The sequence below is a fragment of the Aulonocara sp. 'chitande type north' Nkhata Bay genome, linkage group LG18, assembly GCF_057382095.1.
Source record: "Aulonocara sp. 'chitande type north' Nkhata Bay isolate Kocher_YH1m ecotype deep benthic linkage group LG18, A_spYH_male_GT1.1, whole genome shotgun sequence".
Taxonomy (NCBI): domain Eukaryota; kingdom Metazoa; phylum Chordata; class Actinopteri; order Cichliformes; family Cichlidae; genus Aulonocara; species Aulonocara sp. 'chitande type north' Nkhata Bay.
In genome coordinates, this window is record NC_141361.1 from 10753296 (window position 1) to 10772205 (window position 18910).

At 39.8% G+C, this 18910-nt stretch overlaps 1 protein-coding gene and 1 pseudogene across 3 annotated transcripts; both read left to right on the forward strand.

The window, feature by feature from the left end:
- Positions 1-241: 241 nt before the first annotated feature.
- LOC147308049 (uncharacterized) lies at positions 242-3880 on the forward strand (annotated as a pseudogene). Its single transcript, XR_015126059.1, has 3 exons — positions 242-998; positions 1847-1943; positions 2198-3880. The product of XR_015126059.1 is annotated as an uncharacterized LOC147308049 (transcript).
- Positions 3881-4353: 473 nt separating this feature from the next.
- LOC147308050 (uncharacterized) lies at positions 4354-18047 on the forward strand. 2 transcript variants are annotated; one of them, XM_086272587.1, is made up of 3 exons: positions 4354-4589; positions 10542-10690; positions 10777-18047. In XM_086272587.1, exon 3 carries the CDS (start codon positions 10779-10781, stop codon positions 12018-12020), a length of 1242 nt encoding a protein of 413 aa, XP_086128713.1. In that variant the 5' UTR covers positions 4354-4589; positions 10542-10690; positions 10777-10778; the 3' UTR covers positions 12021-18047. The 2 variants fall into 2 exon arrangements, with proteins under 2 accessions (XP_086128713.1, XP_086128712.1); XM_086272586.1 differs by lacking the exon at positions 4354-4589 and adding an exon at positions 8772-8891.
- Positions 18048-18910: the final 863 nt, after the last annotated feature.

Consider the following 18910-nt stretch of genomic DNA (forward strand, 5'->3'; position numbering starts at 1 on the left):
AGGAGAATTGGTGCATCATGGGAAGTCGCCCAGCAGGTTGGGCCTACAGCAGCACAGCTAATGCCACAGTCACATTAGAACAAAGCAACCAATCGGTCTGAATTTATAAGTCAGACAGCAGTTATTTGCTAACCTTTGTCTGTCTCCCACCAGCTTACCTTTACAACTGGCCACCCAAAGGTTTAGGGTGGTTTAGCATGTGGCACATTCAATCTCTGGGCCACCAGCTGCAACTATTTGCAATCAGTTGCCAAATGCAACCACGAATTGTTCCTAGTTGCAATGAATTAGCCATTCATTTTTTAATCTAGTGTGATTGATTCATAAATGATCATCCAGAATCTTCATGAAAAATGAAAGCTTTGAGTCTAATCTTAAAAGTAGAGAGGGTGTATGTCTCTGAGCTGGTTGCATAGGACAGAGGCCTAACACCTGAATCCTTTCTCTAACATTGTACTTTTAGAAACTCTAGGAACCAACAACAAGCCTGCAGTCTGAGAGCAAAGTGCTCAGGTTAGCTAAAATGATATTGTGAGGCCTTTAAGGTATGACAGGGCCAGATTACTCAGCACTTCTCCCTTTGTAGTCCTCTGTTAATACACTTCCTGCAGGATTTAGCAGCACTAGCCATGTAATCAATTCAGCTGCTCTTCATCAGAGTTAAGACGATGTTACATAGAGGTCAGGAAGTCGAGAAGTTCATATTAAAAAGACAAATGCAGGGAAACAGAGTGAGGCAGGTCCGGGAAGAGAAGCTGATAGCTCAAAAGGCTTCAATTAAATATATAGAAACCAGGTCTAATATTCAAAATATACTGTAATGACGATGTTACCGTCTACTACAGTAGGGGGCGACTTGCACCTTTAGTCTAACCACAGTAAACCTAAAGACGAGGAAGTAAAGTTGCCCATGAGCAGTCTGTCACGTAATTTCCTGCAACCTGTGGAGGTAACTGTCGCGGAGGTCCGTCTGCATCTGTTTTTGTTTTCTCACAGCGGTAAGAATATTTTCTAAAGTTACGTTACATTAAACTTGAATATACCGAAGAATCTAGTGTGTGACAGTCTTAAAGTGTTAAACCTGTCAAAGCGAGTGTTTGTTTTTAGCTGTCAGCGCTTGAGATAATCACGCATGCGCAGACCAGAACGTCCTTTATTGGTCACAGCTGATTGGTGTAGAAATAGGTTCTTCAATACTTTATCTGAATTGATAGACACTTTAAATATTTACTGGTTTGACGGGGTTTTGTTATATTAGTGTGAATTTGAAGGTTCAGTGTGTGTGTGTGTGTGTGTGTGTGTGTGTGTGTGTGTGTGTGTGTTATTGTTCATTGTTCAGTCTGTTGTGTGGCTGATGATGATTTTTATTTGTCAGAGAGGCAGAAAACATATTTTGGATAATAAACTGCATTTGGTAGCAAAATTGTTTCTTTTTGAATCAGCTTTAAAATAAATTCTTACATATAGCTCATTTTTAAGATTGTGACTCTTGGAGCTTACTGTGACTCTTGGAGCTTACTGTGACTCTTGGAGCTTACTGTGACCCTCGCAGTTGACAAGCCTAACAACGTGTAAGGAGACGGTTGGCATTTAACCTAGTCACTGTCCTGGAAACCGGCTCCTAATGTGGGCTGTGTAGTTTATTCTTTCATAATTTATAAAATAACCACATAGAACAAGTAATAATGATAATAAAAAAACTGTTTTCCAGATGCATCCATCCATCATCATCATATGTTTTATTTTTGTATAAAGGAAAAAGTAAATAAAAATATGATGAAGGATGCATCCATCCATAATTAAGACTGGATGCCAGTTAAAGAGTAAAACTGGGAATTGTTTACAGCTGGGCTGCCCTCTGTGTCCCAAATTCACCACCACACGTGCAAGGACCATGTGCAGACATCTGGAGTCCCACATCAAAAATGCAGTTTATTTCCAAGGTAAGCTGATGACAAGAGGAAATAAATGTGGGCTTCTTTTGATTAACAGCGTTGCATTTACCGTACATTTAAAGGTCAACAGTTTTACTTACTCTTACCAACTCTGATTTGGAGTCAGTAGATCAGCTTTAGAAGAAAGCTAGAGTTACTTTGAAAGAAACATGATTTTTAAATATTTATGCCATCGCATCACTGAGTAAAATCACAGCTGGACAGCTAAATTCCTAACTGTGATGTATGGCTGTCCCTTGCAGATACAAACATTTGCAGATGCAACCTGCCTTGCCGAGACACGGGTCATTACCACTGCCCGCACTGTGAAAAAACAATCATGCGCAAAGAGGATATGACATTACACGTAACTGGATGTCGAAACACATGTGATACAGTGCCACCTTCGGCAGAAATCAGGGCACCTGCATCATCGTCATCATCCTTTTTCATTCCCTGTGCTCCCCAGCAGAGGTCAGCGCAGCCTCCTTTGGAGCGTAACCTTCCCACATCAGCTGGAGAGGACTCTGTAATGTCAGACCATTGTTGCACACTTGTGTCACCTGTTGACACTCCGCCATCCTGTCAGCCAAACTCGGCTCCCCCTCCAGACGCCTGTAAACCACCTGCCGAGGCGGCACAGTCTGAAGCCACAGAGCTGCTCTCTTCACGTGTGATGTATTTAAAGTCAGTGAAGTGCCCTCACTGCGCCGTCGTTCTCTACAAAAAGAACTTATTGGTGCACATACAAAGAAAACATTAAAGCTGCATCTCATAGTAAAAGCAAAGGTGTTAGTAAAGCTTATGGCCTCTTTGACTTCCCAAAAGGCATTCATGTGAGACTTGGATGACTGAGCTGCCTCAGAACAACAGTGGGGGCTGTTCAGTGGATCATTGACAGTATGTGGAGAAAAACACAGTAGAAAATTTGCTGACACATATGTATTCCACACTGAATTGATTATATTTTGGTCTTTATATTATAATTTCTTGTTTAGAGGGAATTCAACATATTTTTTTGCACTTTATTAAAGGAGCTTTGTTTGGTTCACAGTTCCATATGAGTTTAGGTCTCCTCTGCCTCCATGTAACCTCTTCTGATTGGTTGCCTATCACAAGCATAAGGCTTGAACAGCAGATGGATGGAGCTTCTTTGTGGCTGAGATGATCATATTTGGGATATCCACTCTCACTGGCATCATACAGATCCAAAAGTATAGAAGATCGCCTGAAACTGAGTGTTCAAGTTAATTATTCGGTGGTCAAAGATCACAACATTTTGACAATACCTGAAATATTTATGTACCAAGTCTTATAAAATTTCACTTAAAAGGGAAACCAGGTTAAATGTGTCAATATTCAGAATAGAGAAAACAAAATCTGGAAAGTTTTCAACTTTACGTCTCAGGAACAGCTGGTCAAATTTTGAGAGTGTGTTGGTTTAGGCCGAGGCAGAAGTCCTAAAAAAACTAACTCTGTGGAGCAGAGCATCAGTGAAGCTGGCCCGTGCATATCTTTGTAGTTGCAATCATGCAGTTTCCCTTTCAAAGCAGGAGAGCCACAATACAAGGGGCATCGAGATGATCAGTATTTTATTTATTTTAAAGTGAGTGAGGGAATGAATTTGCAGTGTGTAACGTTTCTGTCAGAAATCGGTCCATAATGAACACAAGTGCAGTAATTGCACTCTGCAGTAAGCCACTTTCATTTAGTTTTTTTCTTCTTCTCTCATCTGAAATTTGACTGTTATTTTATGAAACCTTTATTAAATCTTTTTCAAACTGCCACAATTACTGGGACTTGGAACAATCGGAAGTTTCTAAGATGAATTTTTGAATCTTCCAGTATATAAGTCTGACTTTAATAAATGCCTATATTTCAGAGGCAATACTCCTTCACTTTTACTTGAGTAATAAAGTTGAATCGTTGATTCAACTCTTGCCAAAGTATCTGTACCCCTGCTAAAGTGACAAGTGTGTTTACTTGTGCCATTAATTAATTTTTGATATTAATAGTTCTTTATGTAATTCCCTCTGGGATTAATAAAGTGTTCTGATTCTGATTATTTACTGTTGGAACAGCAGCATCCTGTGGGTTGTGGATTATACGAGTCAGACATTTTTCTCAGCCACTTTCAGCTGTTTTTAGTGCATGAAATAACCAATACAACATATGCACTCAATTTTTACAAAATTTTGCTAGAATTCAAGTTTATATTTATCTGCTTTTTATTATTTAAAATACGCCAACACTGGATTCATCCGATCCTGAGTCGGTGAAATGTTGAAAACGACTTCAACCAAGAGGTGGCGCCCTGCTACATCACACACCTTCAGTGGCTTCAGTTAAACTTTGCCCGGTGCTCAGCGAGGGTTCAATCTGTCGTCTTCAACCAAATAAAGGATCACATTGTGTAAGGATTAACTTTATTAACACCCACACAAAGATACACGCCCTCACACAACCAGGAGGCTGTGTTTCCACACTCCTCTCGGAGGAAGACGCGCCCCCGGATTCTCTGGAAGAGGGGAAGCCCTTCAGACGGACCACTTGATGGGATGCAGAGAGGAGAGAGGAGCTGCTGCCGTGGCTGTGCGTGATGTTCGAGTCGTCCATCAGGGTTTCAGCGCAACACGCCTGTAGCTGACATCGCAGGTAAGGTGATGTGTTTTAAATATGGACTGCGTGTTTGTGCGTCAAAACGCACCTTCACTTAACTTTTAGGAGGTGTTCCCGTGTTTGTTTGTTTGTTTGTTTGTTTGTTTTTTCAATTATAGCCACTTTGTTTTGGTCCGAGTCGTAGAATAATGCTTTTAATGTGTTTTTATGGTGAACAGTGGCCAGATTTAAGCACTGCAGGTGGTCACGGACCTATGTGACCCAGTGCTATCCAATCACATCTGCAGCTCTAATTTAGCTCAGATATTTTCTGCTCAAATGAAGGAGAATGGAGACCGTTATTTCAGAGGAAGCTCTGCTCCCAGAGAGGATGTAGCAACTCACATTGCTGGTCAGTGAGATCATCCTTGTTCTCCAGATTTAAATCTTCTTAAAGGCGTAACTCAGAAGATCTGCAAAGGTCAGCAAGTGACTTATGTTTGTGTGTAGTGTCAGAATCCAAAGATCAGCTCATCAGCTAATGTTTGCACTGAATACTGGACATAGACTGACTGACACCTCAAACAAGGCATGTCAGTCAGATGCTGCTCAGCAGGGACCCTATAACCTTTTCACTGCCCCTGTTATCAGGGCGAGATGGGAGTTTGACATTTCAGACATGCAGTTATCTTAACGAGCGACTGCATGAACTTAGTTGCACATATACAAGAGCTGTCCAGACTTGGCTCCTGCTCGGGTGTGAACATTTGAACCAAAGTGTCCAACTCCAGGCAAATTATTTCCTTCACGCATTTTCCTTTTCCGTGTTCAGAGGGATGTTCCTGGGTCTTGATAGCCATCAGTTAGAACAAAGATTTCTCACAGGGCTGTGCAACATGCAAATGAAATGGTGCATATTATAAATAAACAGAGCACTATACAGGCTCTGTTCAAATGATGACATATGAACATCCACTGGTAGATCTTAAATTGGTGATTGCTGTCTTGTTTCCTTATTTTTTGAGGATTTATCAATAAATGTCTGCTTTTTAATCTGGACCTAACGTGCTCTCTGTCTGTTTCTGTCATACATATACGATTAGAAGACTGGATTTTAATATTAAACATGAGCGGAGTGATAAAAACTGATGTCAGAGTAAGTGTAAGTATTATGCCCGTGAGCCAAAAAGCTCAGTGTTTTTAAAGACAGTTTTTCCTGCTCTTGGCTCTGTATAATAATAATATAGTCATCCACCCAAACAATGATCTGGCTGTGAGGTCAGAAGCACCAACTGCCTGCTGTGAAACCTTCTGTTTGTGAAGAGCAGCCAATCAGAAGCAATTTGCCTTAAAGGCAATGATTTGTTTCAGAACCAAGGAGCTGTATCGAGCCTCGGTATAATAAAAAAAGAAAGAATTATAGAGAATGATAAGTCCCCTTTAATGACGCTTTACTCCATATATCAACTAATCAGCATCCCAGCACAAGTGAATGTCACATGTTCAGTACTCTGCAACAGATTTAGATGTTTAGTTTCCAGCAGGGAGACCTTCAAGTTCCCATATTCGTCCTGAATAAATATGAGAAAATAAAAATATGGAAATGGAAGTGATCATATTTTATTCAGATTTTATTCCTCTGAAGTGGAAACATGCCTGTTTGTCATCCCAGGAATGCTCGCGGCAGAAGGAGCAAATGACTGATATAACTGTTTTCACCCCTCACTTTTAGTGTCTTTCAGCTCATCTTTTGTTTTCTGGCCAGCGTTGGTTCACTCTCACTGTTCTCCTGAGTGTTAAAAAGCTATGTAAACTGTCTGTGGACTGCTGGCTTCGCACCAAACTGCAGACACAAAGTTAGAAACCAGCTGGTGAACACACTGGAGCACGTAGCTGCTAAAGAGGACAGATATTTGTCTCAGGAGTTTGCACAAACCAAACCAAAACAAGAATGATGTAAATGACTTTACATTTATCAGGTGTCCAGAAACTCGTCTCCAGTGACTGTTGCTCTGTTGCCATACCAGCCATTACGTCCAATATGACAGCTAAAGCTAGACCAGTATATCAGTAGCCGAGTGCAGATGTATCTGTTGGAAAATTATTAAGAAGATATAACAGTGCAGCCACACTGGATCAGGTTTATTAAGGGATAGTACTTTATTGTTACAGAGAACATTAACAAGGTTAATTTACGGTTTTTCAACTGTAAAATGTGTCATTCGGTCTGGATCTTGGTCAAACTTTTTTTTTAATGTAGCAGATATCATTAAAAGATCCTGCAGTGCTGTATCGTTTCTAAGCTTCTAGTTCACATTAACAGCTTGGCTCTGCTGGGAAAAATCAGCTATTCCCTGTAAAGGATGTGTTTTACTCAAAGTCACTTCATGCTAATATTAAAGAATTTAGTTTTAGTCTAAAGTGACGATTAAAATACACAATTAAAGCTGTTATACTCTCTATGAAGCTGTTTTCACTGTCAGAAGTGCAATAAGATCCCATTTAATACAGACTTTCCCTTTAACATATACAGCCTCCTTCATACCGACCATATCTCATCCTCCCTCATACTCATACTAGAAATGTTAGATCATCTCTACAAGCGGCAGATATCAGCTCAAGGCAGATTATTTCTCTCCACTGACGCTCACTTCCTGCATTTGTTCAGGAGCCTCGCTGCTGTGCTGATATTTTAAGTCAAGGTTGAAAAAAAGCCATTTGTGCCTCTTTTATGTCCAGGAGAACATTTGGTTTTACAGAGGAGCACACTCACGATCTGGAAGAGTCTGAGAAAATTATCAAAAACGCTACACTTGAGTAAACCAGGAATTATAGACATGTCTGGTTGGTTCTGGTCTGGGAATTGTGTTGTCCAACTCCAGGATGTTGGCAGTAGAGCCTCTGAGACTGCACGATTCAAGGCAAGCCTCTTTAGCTGGGACACATCCCACTGACACATCAAAGGCCCGTTCAAGGCCTTAGCCCCCCTTTTTTATTTCTACCAGAATGTATTTAATCATTTAGAAAAGTATGATAAATGGAACCAGTAAACAAAACAATCAAAATTATTTAGAACACATTCACACAGAATATTCCCAGTCAGAACACGGTTATCCATATTTGAAAAGAGAAAATGAAAAGAGGAACAAACGGGCAAACACAGCAACCTGTTCATGAGCAGTTTTAATGATTTGCATTTCGCTGCTTGGGAGCACACTACTATCAGGGAGTGCTGTCGCTATATAGAGTGGGTTCAATATATAACCCGTTTTGATATAAGACATCAAAATAGTGAAAATACATTGAGCTTTCTGAGACTTGAAGATTTGTGTCTTGTTTTCCCCAAACAAAGGTCCAAAATCCAGAGAACAGCTTAGAAGAAAAGCAAATGTTCTTCTTTTAGAACAGGGGTCCCCAATCCCAGTCCACGCGGGCCGGTGTCCCTGCAGGTTTTAGATGTGTCCTTGATCCATCACAGCTGATTTAAATGGATAAATTACTTTCTCAACATGTCTTGAAGTTCTCCAGAGGCCTGGTAATGAACTAATCATGTGATTCAGGTGTGTTGACCCAGGGTGAGATCTAAAACCTGCAGGGACACCGGCCCTTGTGGACTGGGATTGGGGACCCCTGTTTTAGAAGGTTTCAGATAAATTCTCTATCACTTGTTTAATTCTGGCATCTGGAGTTTGGCTGAGATTAGGAATCTCTTTGGTGAGAGTGTCCTGAGCTGAGATAGGCGGGGTAGGAGAAACCAGGGATCCAAAGTAAGTAAAGTTTATATCTGTAGCACATTTCACAGGCATAAAAGTCACAAAGCACGTACAAGAATTAAAACACAATTAATATAAGACGAGAACTATGTTAAATGAAAACAAAACAAATTAAAAAGCCTGATTAAACAGAAAAGTTTCAGTCAGCTAAACAGAGTTGGAGTCGTAATCTGTTCCAGAGCCTTGGAGTCACAGACTGCAAGGCCCTAACCCCCTGGTCTTGTACAAGGAACAACTAATAGATTTTGAGCTTGTGAGCAAAGAGCAACAATAAGTTAAGATAAAAGTCACGGGGAGAACATGCACACTCTACCCAGAAGGTCCCTGCTCAGGTTTGAACCCAGGAAGAAACCGTAACTAGTTGCCAGTTGTTACCATGTGACTTAGTTGTGTGAAGGTTATTTGGGATAAGCCCGTCCCTACCTTAAGTTGGTTTCAAATGTTGGTTGCCATGGTTACATGAGGTCTACAGGCAGACCGCGGTGGGTCTTGCTTTTTTGTTTGATAATTTATCGCATTCCTTTTTTTGGCGGGCGAAACAAACACAGTCTCCGTCCCGGCTGGTGTCATCCTGCCCGCTTCACATGTAAGTCATTTGGAAAAGAAAGGCCTTGTTTATGCCGACCACATGCGCTTTCATGTTCAGGCGGCGTCACAGTACACATGTGAGTTTTAGGAAGTGACCAGCAATTAGTTTATTTGTGTCTCCAAGTGCAGGTTTTCCAAAATATTGTCGTGTCACGTTCTCCCAGCCAGACACACGGCAGGGATGAAACCTGAGTTTAAAGTAATTACGATGGAGTGAAATTACAGTGAAATAAGACATTTTGGGTACCATCCTCTGAGTCATCTTCGTTTTTTACTATACGTGCTGTGAAATTGTTTATTCCCGTACATTTTCAAAATGAACCTGTCCAGACACTACAAAACAAAGTTTATATTTATGGATAAAAATAGCACATTTGTATTTTGCTGTTGAAGTTAAGTCCAGTTTGTGCCCTACACAGACATTAAGAGCATATATTCACTGAGGTAACCATTTGTTTTTCCAAAACTAAATTAACCAGCAAAGTTTAAATGCACCAGAAGGTCATTTAAAAGCACTTACTGTTGTTCTGAAGAATCCCCACAGACTCTTCTACATCTGGAAGTAAAAATATTCAGCTCGCTGATTGCACAGACAGATTTTTCGCTCCAAGAAATGTTGTAAACAGGTTCTAAATCTCATTTATCTTCATTGGAGGGCATATTTTTATCCCGGTGGTCCAAAGAGTCACTGAGGATTCTGGAAAAACCATCACAGCAACAATATGTGGGCTTTTCAAGCCCCAAATTTAACAGAAAGAACACAAACTGGGAATAGCTCAAATCTGCTATGGATGCTATTTATATTTATCTGCATGGTTTATATAAACTCTGTATGGTACAAGTTACAGGTACAGTTACTGTGAATCAAAGCTGCCTTGAGCAAGTGCAGCTCATGTCCACAGAGTTCATGCTCACAAACTGCTGCTTTTATTAATCTGTTATTTATTTGTCACCAAGTAGTCTTTTCAGTTTATTTACTTAAGAAGTGTGCATGTGCCCCCGTCGAGTGCACACACACACACACATGCTCGGCCCCAACTTCCACAAATAGACTCAGAATCTGTGGGAAACCCTGCTGCATTTTTGTGACCATAATGAACCTCAGCATCATTTTTATCTCCATGTATAAAGCGTGTACATCCTGTACACTGTGCATTTGGTAAATTGCATCACACGTGAAGTCTTTAAGACTTTCTTTCAAGCAATTTTCTAACTACAGTTTTATACTTTAGTTGTATATCACTTTTTACAAGGCATGCTAGTAAGCTTGGGTGTTTCTGACTGGCATTATAATTAATTATAATTATTTAAACAAAAATTCAGGCTTAAACTGAACTATTAAGTACTACTGTATTTACCTTACAAAGTTAATTCTTACAAGCAGGTTTACACAAACACACAGTTAAATCAACTTCAACCATAAACACCAAAATGCTGGAGGTTGTTTCAAAGAGCAAGTTTATTGACATGTTGGCATTAAAGTGAGACATAGATCCAGATTTGAGGGGGTCTAAGTCTGTGTAGATAACCTTCTTCTCAGATTAGAGTCCGGTTTTTCACTCCACTCATGCATGTGTAACTCCCATCTGCCAGTTAAGAGATTACTTTCATGTGAGAGTCATAGAAGCATCTGTTTCCTCTCTCACAGCTAGCAACTGATCCCCAGTGATTCGCGTCACCATGCCAACTCCTGCGATCCTCACAGCAACCTGGAGGAGGAGCTGCTAGGTTTACAACTATAATTCCAGCTCTGTTAGCCAACATAAAGTGGATCCCTTCCTAGAGACAAGGAAACAGGTAGGGTGGAGTAACAGACAGAGCACCAATATGTAATGATGAAGTCATGTTTTCTGTGCTGGGTTTAACAGTCTTTTCTGTTTCAGAGATGGTTTTCCAGTGGAGTCTCCGGCTGATTTTCATATTGCTAGTGAAGACAGGACTTGCTGTTGGATGTGTTTGTCCAGGAGCCACCATTATGTCCCAGTTTCCCTCCAAGGTTCCTGCTGATGTGTGTTGCCTGAACTACTCTGGATCTGCTTTCACCCGTGTGGACTGGTCTGTGTTTACCAATGAAACAAACATAGTGACACTGGATCTCTCCAACTGTAATATCAGCTCTCTCGATATCAGTGGTGAAGAGGCTTCTGGGGCCTCTGCATTGCAGAAGGTCTTTTTGAGTCATAATAGACTAAAAATGTTACCAAGTGGGTTTCTGGGGAGACAGCCCAGTCTGAAGGAGCTGGATCTGGCTGGGAACTTACTTCAGGAGCTTCCTGGGGACTTTCTAAAGGACTCCAACAACCTCCAGAAGTTGTTTCTACAAGAAAACCAGCTAAATTTCCTCCCTAGCTCTATATTGGACAATCCGAGGCTTCAAAAGTTGGAGCTGGATGGGAACCGCTGGGACTGCTCTTGCTTGTTAGTGGAAGGCCTGGAGGCAAGAAGGGAGGCTAATCGCACCATCAAACTGCAGGATCTGCTTTGGAACATGACCTGCTTCTCTCCCTGGCACCTGGCCGGCAGGACTGTGTTGTCGGTGAAGGTTTCCGATGCGTGTCGGCCAGCCGGCCTCACAGCGCTCTTCATTGTCCTTCCCCTCCTCGTCCTGTCCACCTTGCTGCTCTGCTGGTGCTGTGGGAGGACGAGGAAGAAAAAAGAAGTGCCTACTTTCAGCAGCTCAAAAAAGAGGCCTCACAGTTCCAGCTCCAACGGCCAGAAGCATCGCAGCAAACAGCAGCCTTCAGCGGCTGAGCAGGGTAAAGCTGGAGAGGGGATCCTGAAGAACCAGCTGCTGCTTCGCCCAGCATCCGCCCTCCTGGGCAGCACCAGGGACATCTATGAAGAAGTGGAGATCAAGCTGGGCTCAGTAGAGTCTCTTCCGCGAGTCACCTCGTGCCGCTCCAGCTCCACAGAGGAGAGGCAAGGCTCCCAGGAGCCTGATGGGGCCAATAATACAGAGCTGGACACGGTGAGTGTCACAGAAGTGATGAAAGACTCAGCTGACAGGGAGAAAGCTTACATGACTCAGTCAACCGAGTACTACAACCTGGTGCCAGGTATCGAACTGGAGGACTCGGACCATGGCGAGTACGAGAATGTGGCGACATCATCTTCCACCAAAGAATAGATCAGCATTACAGGAAATACTTTAAAAAATCTTTATTAGAATATTTGTGGCATTCACATGGTGCCTTCAAACCAACTTCCTGCATGATGAGGTCTTAAGATATTCCTGCCAAAGTTACTACAGGTTTCTGTCCTTCTTTGTGTTTTTGTCTGTCTTCTTTTTTATTTCATCAGAGCAGAACTACCTAGTCTCAGTTGGTTTGGCAACTGATCCACTTGATTCTCTCAAATATCTGAAAAGAGTTTTCCTTAAAATAGTCATATACTTGTGTCATAACACACAGAAAGTTTCTAGAAGTTAGCCTCCCATAGCATAAAGATACAGCAGGGCCTGCTCTGTCTGTACTGCCCTATCTGATAAATGCAGAAACTAAAGTTAAGCAGAAACAACACTGTAGCTCAATAAATGACAAATCTGTCATGGCTTCGATGCATGCTCACGCCATGGTATTTTAGAAGTTTTTTATTTCTGCTTCTGTGTCTGGAATAAATAAAGTTACGTTTTTAAGTTTAAAAGCCTGGAAATACCAAGATTTCTGTAATTAGTTTTGGAGGTTTGATAACAGTTTTACATCTAACAGGGAAGCGCTAACATGAAGATGCTAATGCTAGTCCAAAGCTTATTTAGAAATAAATTCATACATGTATTAGTGTCAGTGATCAGAGGCAGAAATACATGTTGTTGTTTTTTACAGTGGACATGTTGACTTGTCATAGGTGGAAAAGCACAGCATTGATAACAGTGCAGTTTAAATTAGCAGTGAAGGACTTCCTGTAAGTCAAATGCAGCCGACACTGATGCGCCTGTTCTTAACCCACAGAAAAACATCTACTTTACACTAATTTGGTTTCTTTCAAAACCAGCACTGCTGTGTTGGCTTGCTTTGAGGCATAAATTTGGGTAACTAAATGTATACAAATTTAATGTTTTCAGTATTCTGGTTTGACTGGGCCTTTTTAAGGTGCTAGTATGTTGATGTCTAACCTGGGCAAAGCCAGATAGCTCTTTGCCCTTCATCGAAAGAAGACCTGTTATGTTGGTCAGCTCTTCTATGTCTGAAACAAGACTTTTTTTTATCTCCCTATAAGCCAAGTTTCTTCTGATTGGCTGCCCTGTAGAAGGAGCAGATTTGAACAGCAGGAGTGAGGCTTTTGTGCTCGCAGCTATAGCTGTGTGCTTAGACCATATTACGATTACCCACTCTATATGACATTTATACAGCACCTAGAGGAGAAACAAAAGAGAAAAACAAATGCTAAAAGCAGAATGAAGCCTGGGTTTTTGGCTCGCAGGCTTTATACACACAATTTAGACCTTTGGCTTTTACTACAAGCATCCAACATAGAGTACCTTACAAATTTCTTAGACCACCTGTCAAAAAACTAAGAAAACACAAATATTTCAGAAATCTTTCAAAGACTTGTTTACAACTGAAATAACTGAATTCACTGAACTAAATTTTTCATACTTGAATTTGAGACAGTATACTGGACTTCAGTGAGAGGCCAGAAATGAATCAAACATAACATTCAAACAGCAAAATTAAATTTTCTGATCAGGAATGCAAGTAAATCACTTTTATGCTCCTTCATAAAACTTCTTATATTCTAGCATAAAAAAATAACATTAAGTTAAATTATATCTAGTGATAATCAGGTGGATATACTACATCTGAGATCTCAGTCCAGAAGCCCTCAGTTCTAGGAAGAACAATGCTCCTTTACCTCTGTCTCCATACGTAACACACAGATCAGGGAGCTTTATCAGTCTATAACTGGGTAGAAAAAATAAATGTATTTCCCCAAATTTCCTATTAGTGTGTAAAAAAACAACAGCCAAATCAAAACAATGCATTAACTAGTTACAGGGACAGTGTGGTCCAGCCTCCACAGTATCACAATGTGTGAGGAAGTGATTTAATCTGGAGCTTTTCCTGTGGGACCCGAGGAACGCAGTGACGGCTCAAAAGGGAGGCCTGATTTTCCTTTTTTCTTTTTTTTTTCGCTTATGGAAAAACGCGGAAATAGATTTATTCTGTTTAATACTGAGTCGAGTGCAGTGTGCATTTAATGTCATTTTAAAGACAAGGAACGAGGATATATTTTTAACTGCTAAGTACAGCAGCCTTTTGTGTCTACTTTTTCTTTACCTCACACAACTGTCGTTGTTCCGGCCATTCCTGTTCGACTTGTTGTACCGAACACAAGAGAATTCCTGATTAAGCTGCACAATCAGAAATATAGGTGCTTAACAATGACTAATCCCACCGCTATGTTCGTAGTTAATTTAGAGCTAAATGTAGAATGTAAAGCTAAGATGACAAATCTAATTTTATGTGTCTTTCATTGTTAAGGGAGGATAAAAGGACAGACAAGATGACGACGCTTGCTTTGCGTCACACACTGAAATGTGCAGAGAGTTTGAAAAAGGCCATGGCGGTTGGGCCTAAATGCTGGTTTAAGATACAAATCTAAGCAGTGCTTGTTCGGTAAAGTGGAGCTGAGACCTGCACGAAAGAAAACAGTGCTCAGCAGGGTTATTGTGACAGTGTAGGACACTCGATCCTTATCAAAGATGTGGAAAACAGACGGATGTCTCGCTCTCACACTTGCTGGTTTCGCAGGCTAATTGGTTTTTTTGTTCAGTGAAATACTGAGGGTGCAGCAAAGGGTGTGGAACTTCCTGCAATTGAAAAAAACTGATCTGTATTTTCCAGATGAGTTTTCACATATTTTCCGTTTAAGCTTTATATATCAACATTGTAAGGTTGCCAAGTGCTCTTCGGTCAAAAGACAAATGCAAAGACAGTTGATTCACAAAACAGCTTGTTGTTATGTTAATGTAAAAGGGACATACAGCTACATGCCACTGATGTACAGTTCTGTGCATTTTAGATGTTATTCTCTGGTTATTATTTCAGTGCCTGTCAAGCTTTATATTTTTGTCATAGGTTTACATTGGCAGCAGTTATGTACTGGACTTTATTTCTGACTGAATAACCTGCTGACAAAATTTAATTTCACAATTTGTGAAATAGCCATGAAATGTGATTTGCTTGTTTGTAAATATGGACACAATTTGCCTCATTTATCCTGTGGTAGTCATAAATGTAGTATTTTAACCCAATCCACAGTCTTTTCCTCCACAGTCTTTTCCTAAAACTAACCAAGTAGTTTCGGTACCTTCATCTGGCCAAACATGCAAAAATTATATACAAGTTAGCATATTGTTAGAGTCAGGTTGTACTCTGTTACATGAATGTCTTGTCTTTATCCCCACCACTAAAGACAAAACATTTCCTGGAGTCTAAGTTCTAGTCACACAGCCCTGGAGACTGGTTGGGGACCTAGCAAGAGGTTGCTAAGGAAAAACATTTTCTTCCTGAATAGTTGGCAAGTGCTTCCTGGGTGTTGTTGGATAAAATTAATCAGACAGCGGTATATAGTGCTGCACCAAAAACCTCTGTGATTACTTTGATTGCCAACAGATTGCTGTGATTGCTCGTAGTTTGCATGGAGCATTCTAACTTGTCTGCAAACATTCGCCAACTCCTCACTAAGTGTTGTAGAACTGTGAAGAGTGCAACGCAAACTGGAAACTGAGACATTTTGCTTTCAAAGTGAAGTTTTGTGTGTTCAAGCCTGTTAGTTTCAGTCGTTTGACACACTTTTTCCGTGAAGATGAACATTCTCCAGTTCCTATTTTACATTACGCTTCTTCAATCTTCACTAACAACTGGTAGTTGGATAGAAAGGGTTTGCAGTGAAGTCTGTCTTCAATGCAAACTTTAGCAACCTGCTAGTAGCCAAAGCAATCACAAGGAGGTTTTTGGTACAGTTCCTAAGTCACCTAAGCCCGTGTGACAGAGAGTTTTGCTGAATTTCACCACATTTTAAAAGTTTAAATCAAATTCTATAATTTAGATTCAATTAATAAACATTTTTTTTAGTTTTTTTTTAACTTACTGTCGTTCTTATGTGTCCTTGTATATATATATAAAAAAAAAAACATTTGTTTTGACTATTTTGCTAATTACATTGAAGCAACACTGAGATTCAAATGAATTTTAGCTAATAATAAACTTACTTCATGAACTGGTAAAAATAAAATATTGTCTATGGTTTCTCAATATTAATTGAAATGACTAATGTTAAAAAAAATGTATTTGGTGTATACAAAAAATGCATAAAAAGAGTGAGGCTAAGGCTACATGTAAAGTTAGCAATAAGTAAACCTTACCTCGTATTACCTCATATATGAAACAGTGTGTTTTTAATTTAGAATGAATGAAGTAGTCTCTTATGATGTGGTCTCTCCAGTTTTGTTTTGTTTAAAGTTTAGCCAAAGCTTGATATATATAAGATAACTTTAGCTAAATCACACTGATAACATTCAGGATTAGCATTTAAAAACAGTAGAAAGCTACGGTGAATGTACTATTAACCTTTTTTTTTTTTTATTGTAACCTGTAAACCCACATTCTAAAGTTGTAAATGAATCATATATTTGGTTAATTTTCTTGCTAGTTAGCAAACATGCTAACTTTTGAAATTTTGGAAGAGGCATAAAAAAGCGCCAACTCAACTTTCAAACTTCACTACCTTAACTATACTTTTGACTGTATAAATACCTACAAGTCCAAAGGTTTACATGTTTCTAAAATTACATTCTAAATTACTGGACATTTGTGTTGTGCTATTGCTTAGTGTCAAATACATTTCAATAAGCACACTTTTTTTTTTTTAGTGTTACGTTCCCCTGAGGGGTCTAGGCGGTGAGGGGGAAGTAACAAAAAGTGTCCGGGTCAGAAAAAGGAGACAAGAAGGCATGAGGGTTAAATTAAAGAGTTTTATTAAAGTAGCTCAACTAAAAGAGACGGACAAGCCGCTATCACCATTTAAGAAAACAAAACTCAGGCTTTTGTCAATAAAGTAAAACGTAAGCCAAAAAGAAAGAGCAGCTCACTAACTGCAAATACGGACATGAAGCTCACTAGCTGAAAACCACCAAAAACACAGCTCACTAGCTACAAACACTCAGCTCACAAGCTGTAACCACACTAATGGCACTCTGGCCCAGAAATCACCTTTCCCTTGATTACTGACGAGAGTCAGCTGCACAAAAGGGAAGTGTGGCACCTCAGGCAGAAGAGGTGGTGGGACACGCCCACACAGGCACCTTCAGAAGGAGGCCCTGCTAGGGCCGTAACATTTAGACTAAATATATTTGAATTTGATTAAATTTAGTCCTGCTGGGAAATTAAAATTGCCAAAATTAAATAATAGGATACATGGAATCCGAATATTTAAAAAAGTAATCAAACTTTATAACCCTCCTTCATTTTAACATAAACGAGCTTTGTTTGACAAACTGTTTGTTAGCCTAAAAAGCCTGTTAGACATCTTAGTTAATAGGCTATGTAGGCTAGTTTAATCTTAAGTCCGGACCAGCAAAATCATTGTATATGTTTTATTGTCTTTGAACAAAGATTTAAAAAAAAAAAGAAAAAAGAAAACTAATAAACTATCAATTCATAAAACAGTTGATAAACAGCCTGAGATGTCTTAAAAGTGTCAAATATAAGTCAAGGCTTGGGATTTTTTGTTGTTTGTTTGTTTTTTATAATTAGTCAGTCTACTTTCATTAAGAAAGGCTACTGTTGTAAAGGAAAGAAAAACAAACTACGTTGGCTTGTTTTTGTGGTGACAGGCTAAGTGTAACGTTGTTGTTTTTTCAGTAAAAATGCTGTAAAACTGACAATGAGTCAGATATCTGCCTGAGACAAAATTGTGTCCTGATTCTCTGTAATGTTAACACTTTGTAAATGCTGCAGACAGATTTTGTGCCATTAGCTACATATTTGACACTCCGTAACGTCTTCAGTATCGCTGAATCATTAGTAATCATTCAGATGTAAAATGGCAATACTGTATGTAATAAAAGCACTGATTTTTTAACCACATATATACAGGAAGATGCACTATGTTGATTGTGTATACACTTTAATATTGTTGACAGAGAAATAAAAGCTTGTCTTTAAGTATTTGTGTTCAGTATCTCTGAAAACAGACTCCTAATCTTTTTCTGTTCCCCTTTCTGCCCTGGCAATGACCCAGGCTGACCCCAGCTACCTGAAATCCCTCTTTTGAGCTCTAATTTCACTCACCGTGGGAAGTTGTAATTACAGCATTGGGTTACCAAAATGATCGGCATGGAAGTGCCATTCTCAGAGATCTTAGCCACAATCAGTAGCCAAAGGCAGGAAATGACTAGGCTGAAACAGTTGTCTGAGTATCCATGGATGCTAATCTGGGCGTGTGTTTCATCTATAGATCAAGATCACAGACAAACCATTGTGTGTCAGTTTGATACTCACGAGGGAAGCAAAGTAAAAAGCAAGACTTTTAAGATTTCTGGAACCAGTAATAAAGAGAGAGTTTTGACATAAAATGCAAACAAAGTGTTAAATATGTCAGATGTTCCTTTGATTGTTTTCTGTCAATAAAGGAGCCTCTGGGTGTCTCTGTTTATGAAGTAAATACAGGCCTAAGGGCTGAGGCTCAGAGCCATGCTGCACATTACAATAATGCCACCTAGTGTCAGGAATTGAGATTAGTTCATTTTTAGCGTGGATATATATATATTTTTAAAATCTCCTAGTAAAACAAAAATCAGTGCAAATAAAAATGTAAACACTGTGAGACTCGGATTCAGGCTGGGAATGGGGAAGTCCACAGTGATTGCTGATCCAGGCTCCAGTAGAGGATACATGGCCTCATAAATGTCCACTCAGAGGTGAGCAAACAGAACCAGTGTCCAAAGCAGGGCTGGAAAAGAAGAGTCTGATTTACAGTGAGGAGCTGTAACTATGTGAAAAACAAACAAGTGAG

What these genes read in the sequence shown, in the direction of transcription:
- LOC147308050 (XM_086272587.1), top strand. Translation starts at nt 10,779, where the DNA reads ATGGTTTTCCAGTGGAGTCTCCGGCTGATTTTCATATTGCTAGTGAAG.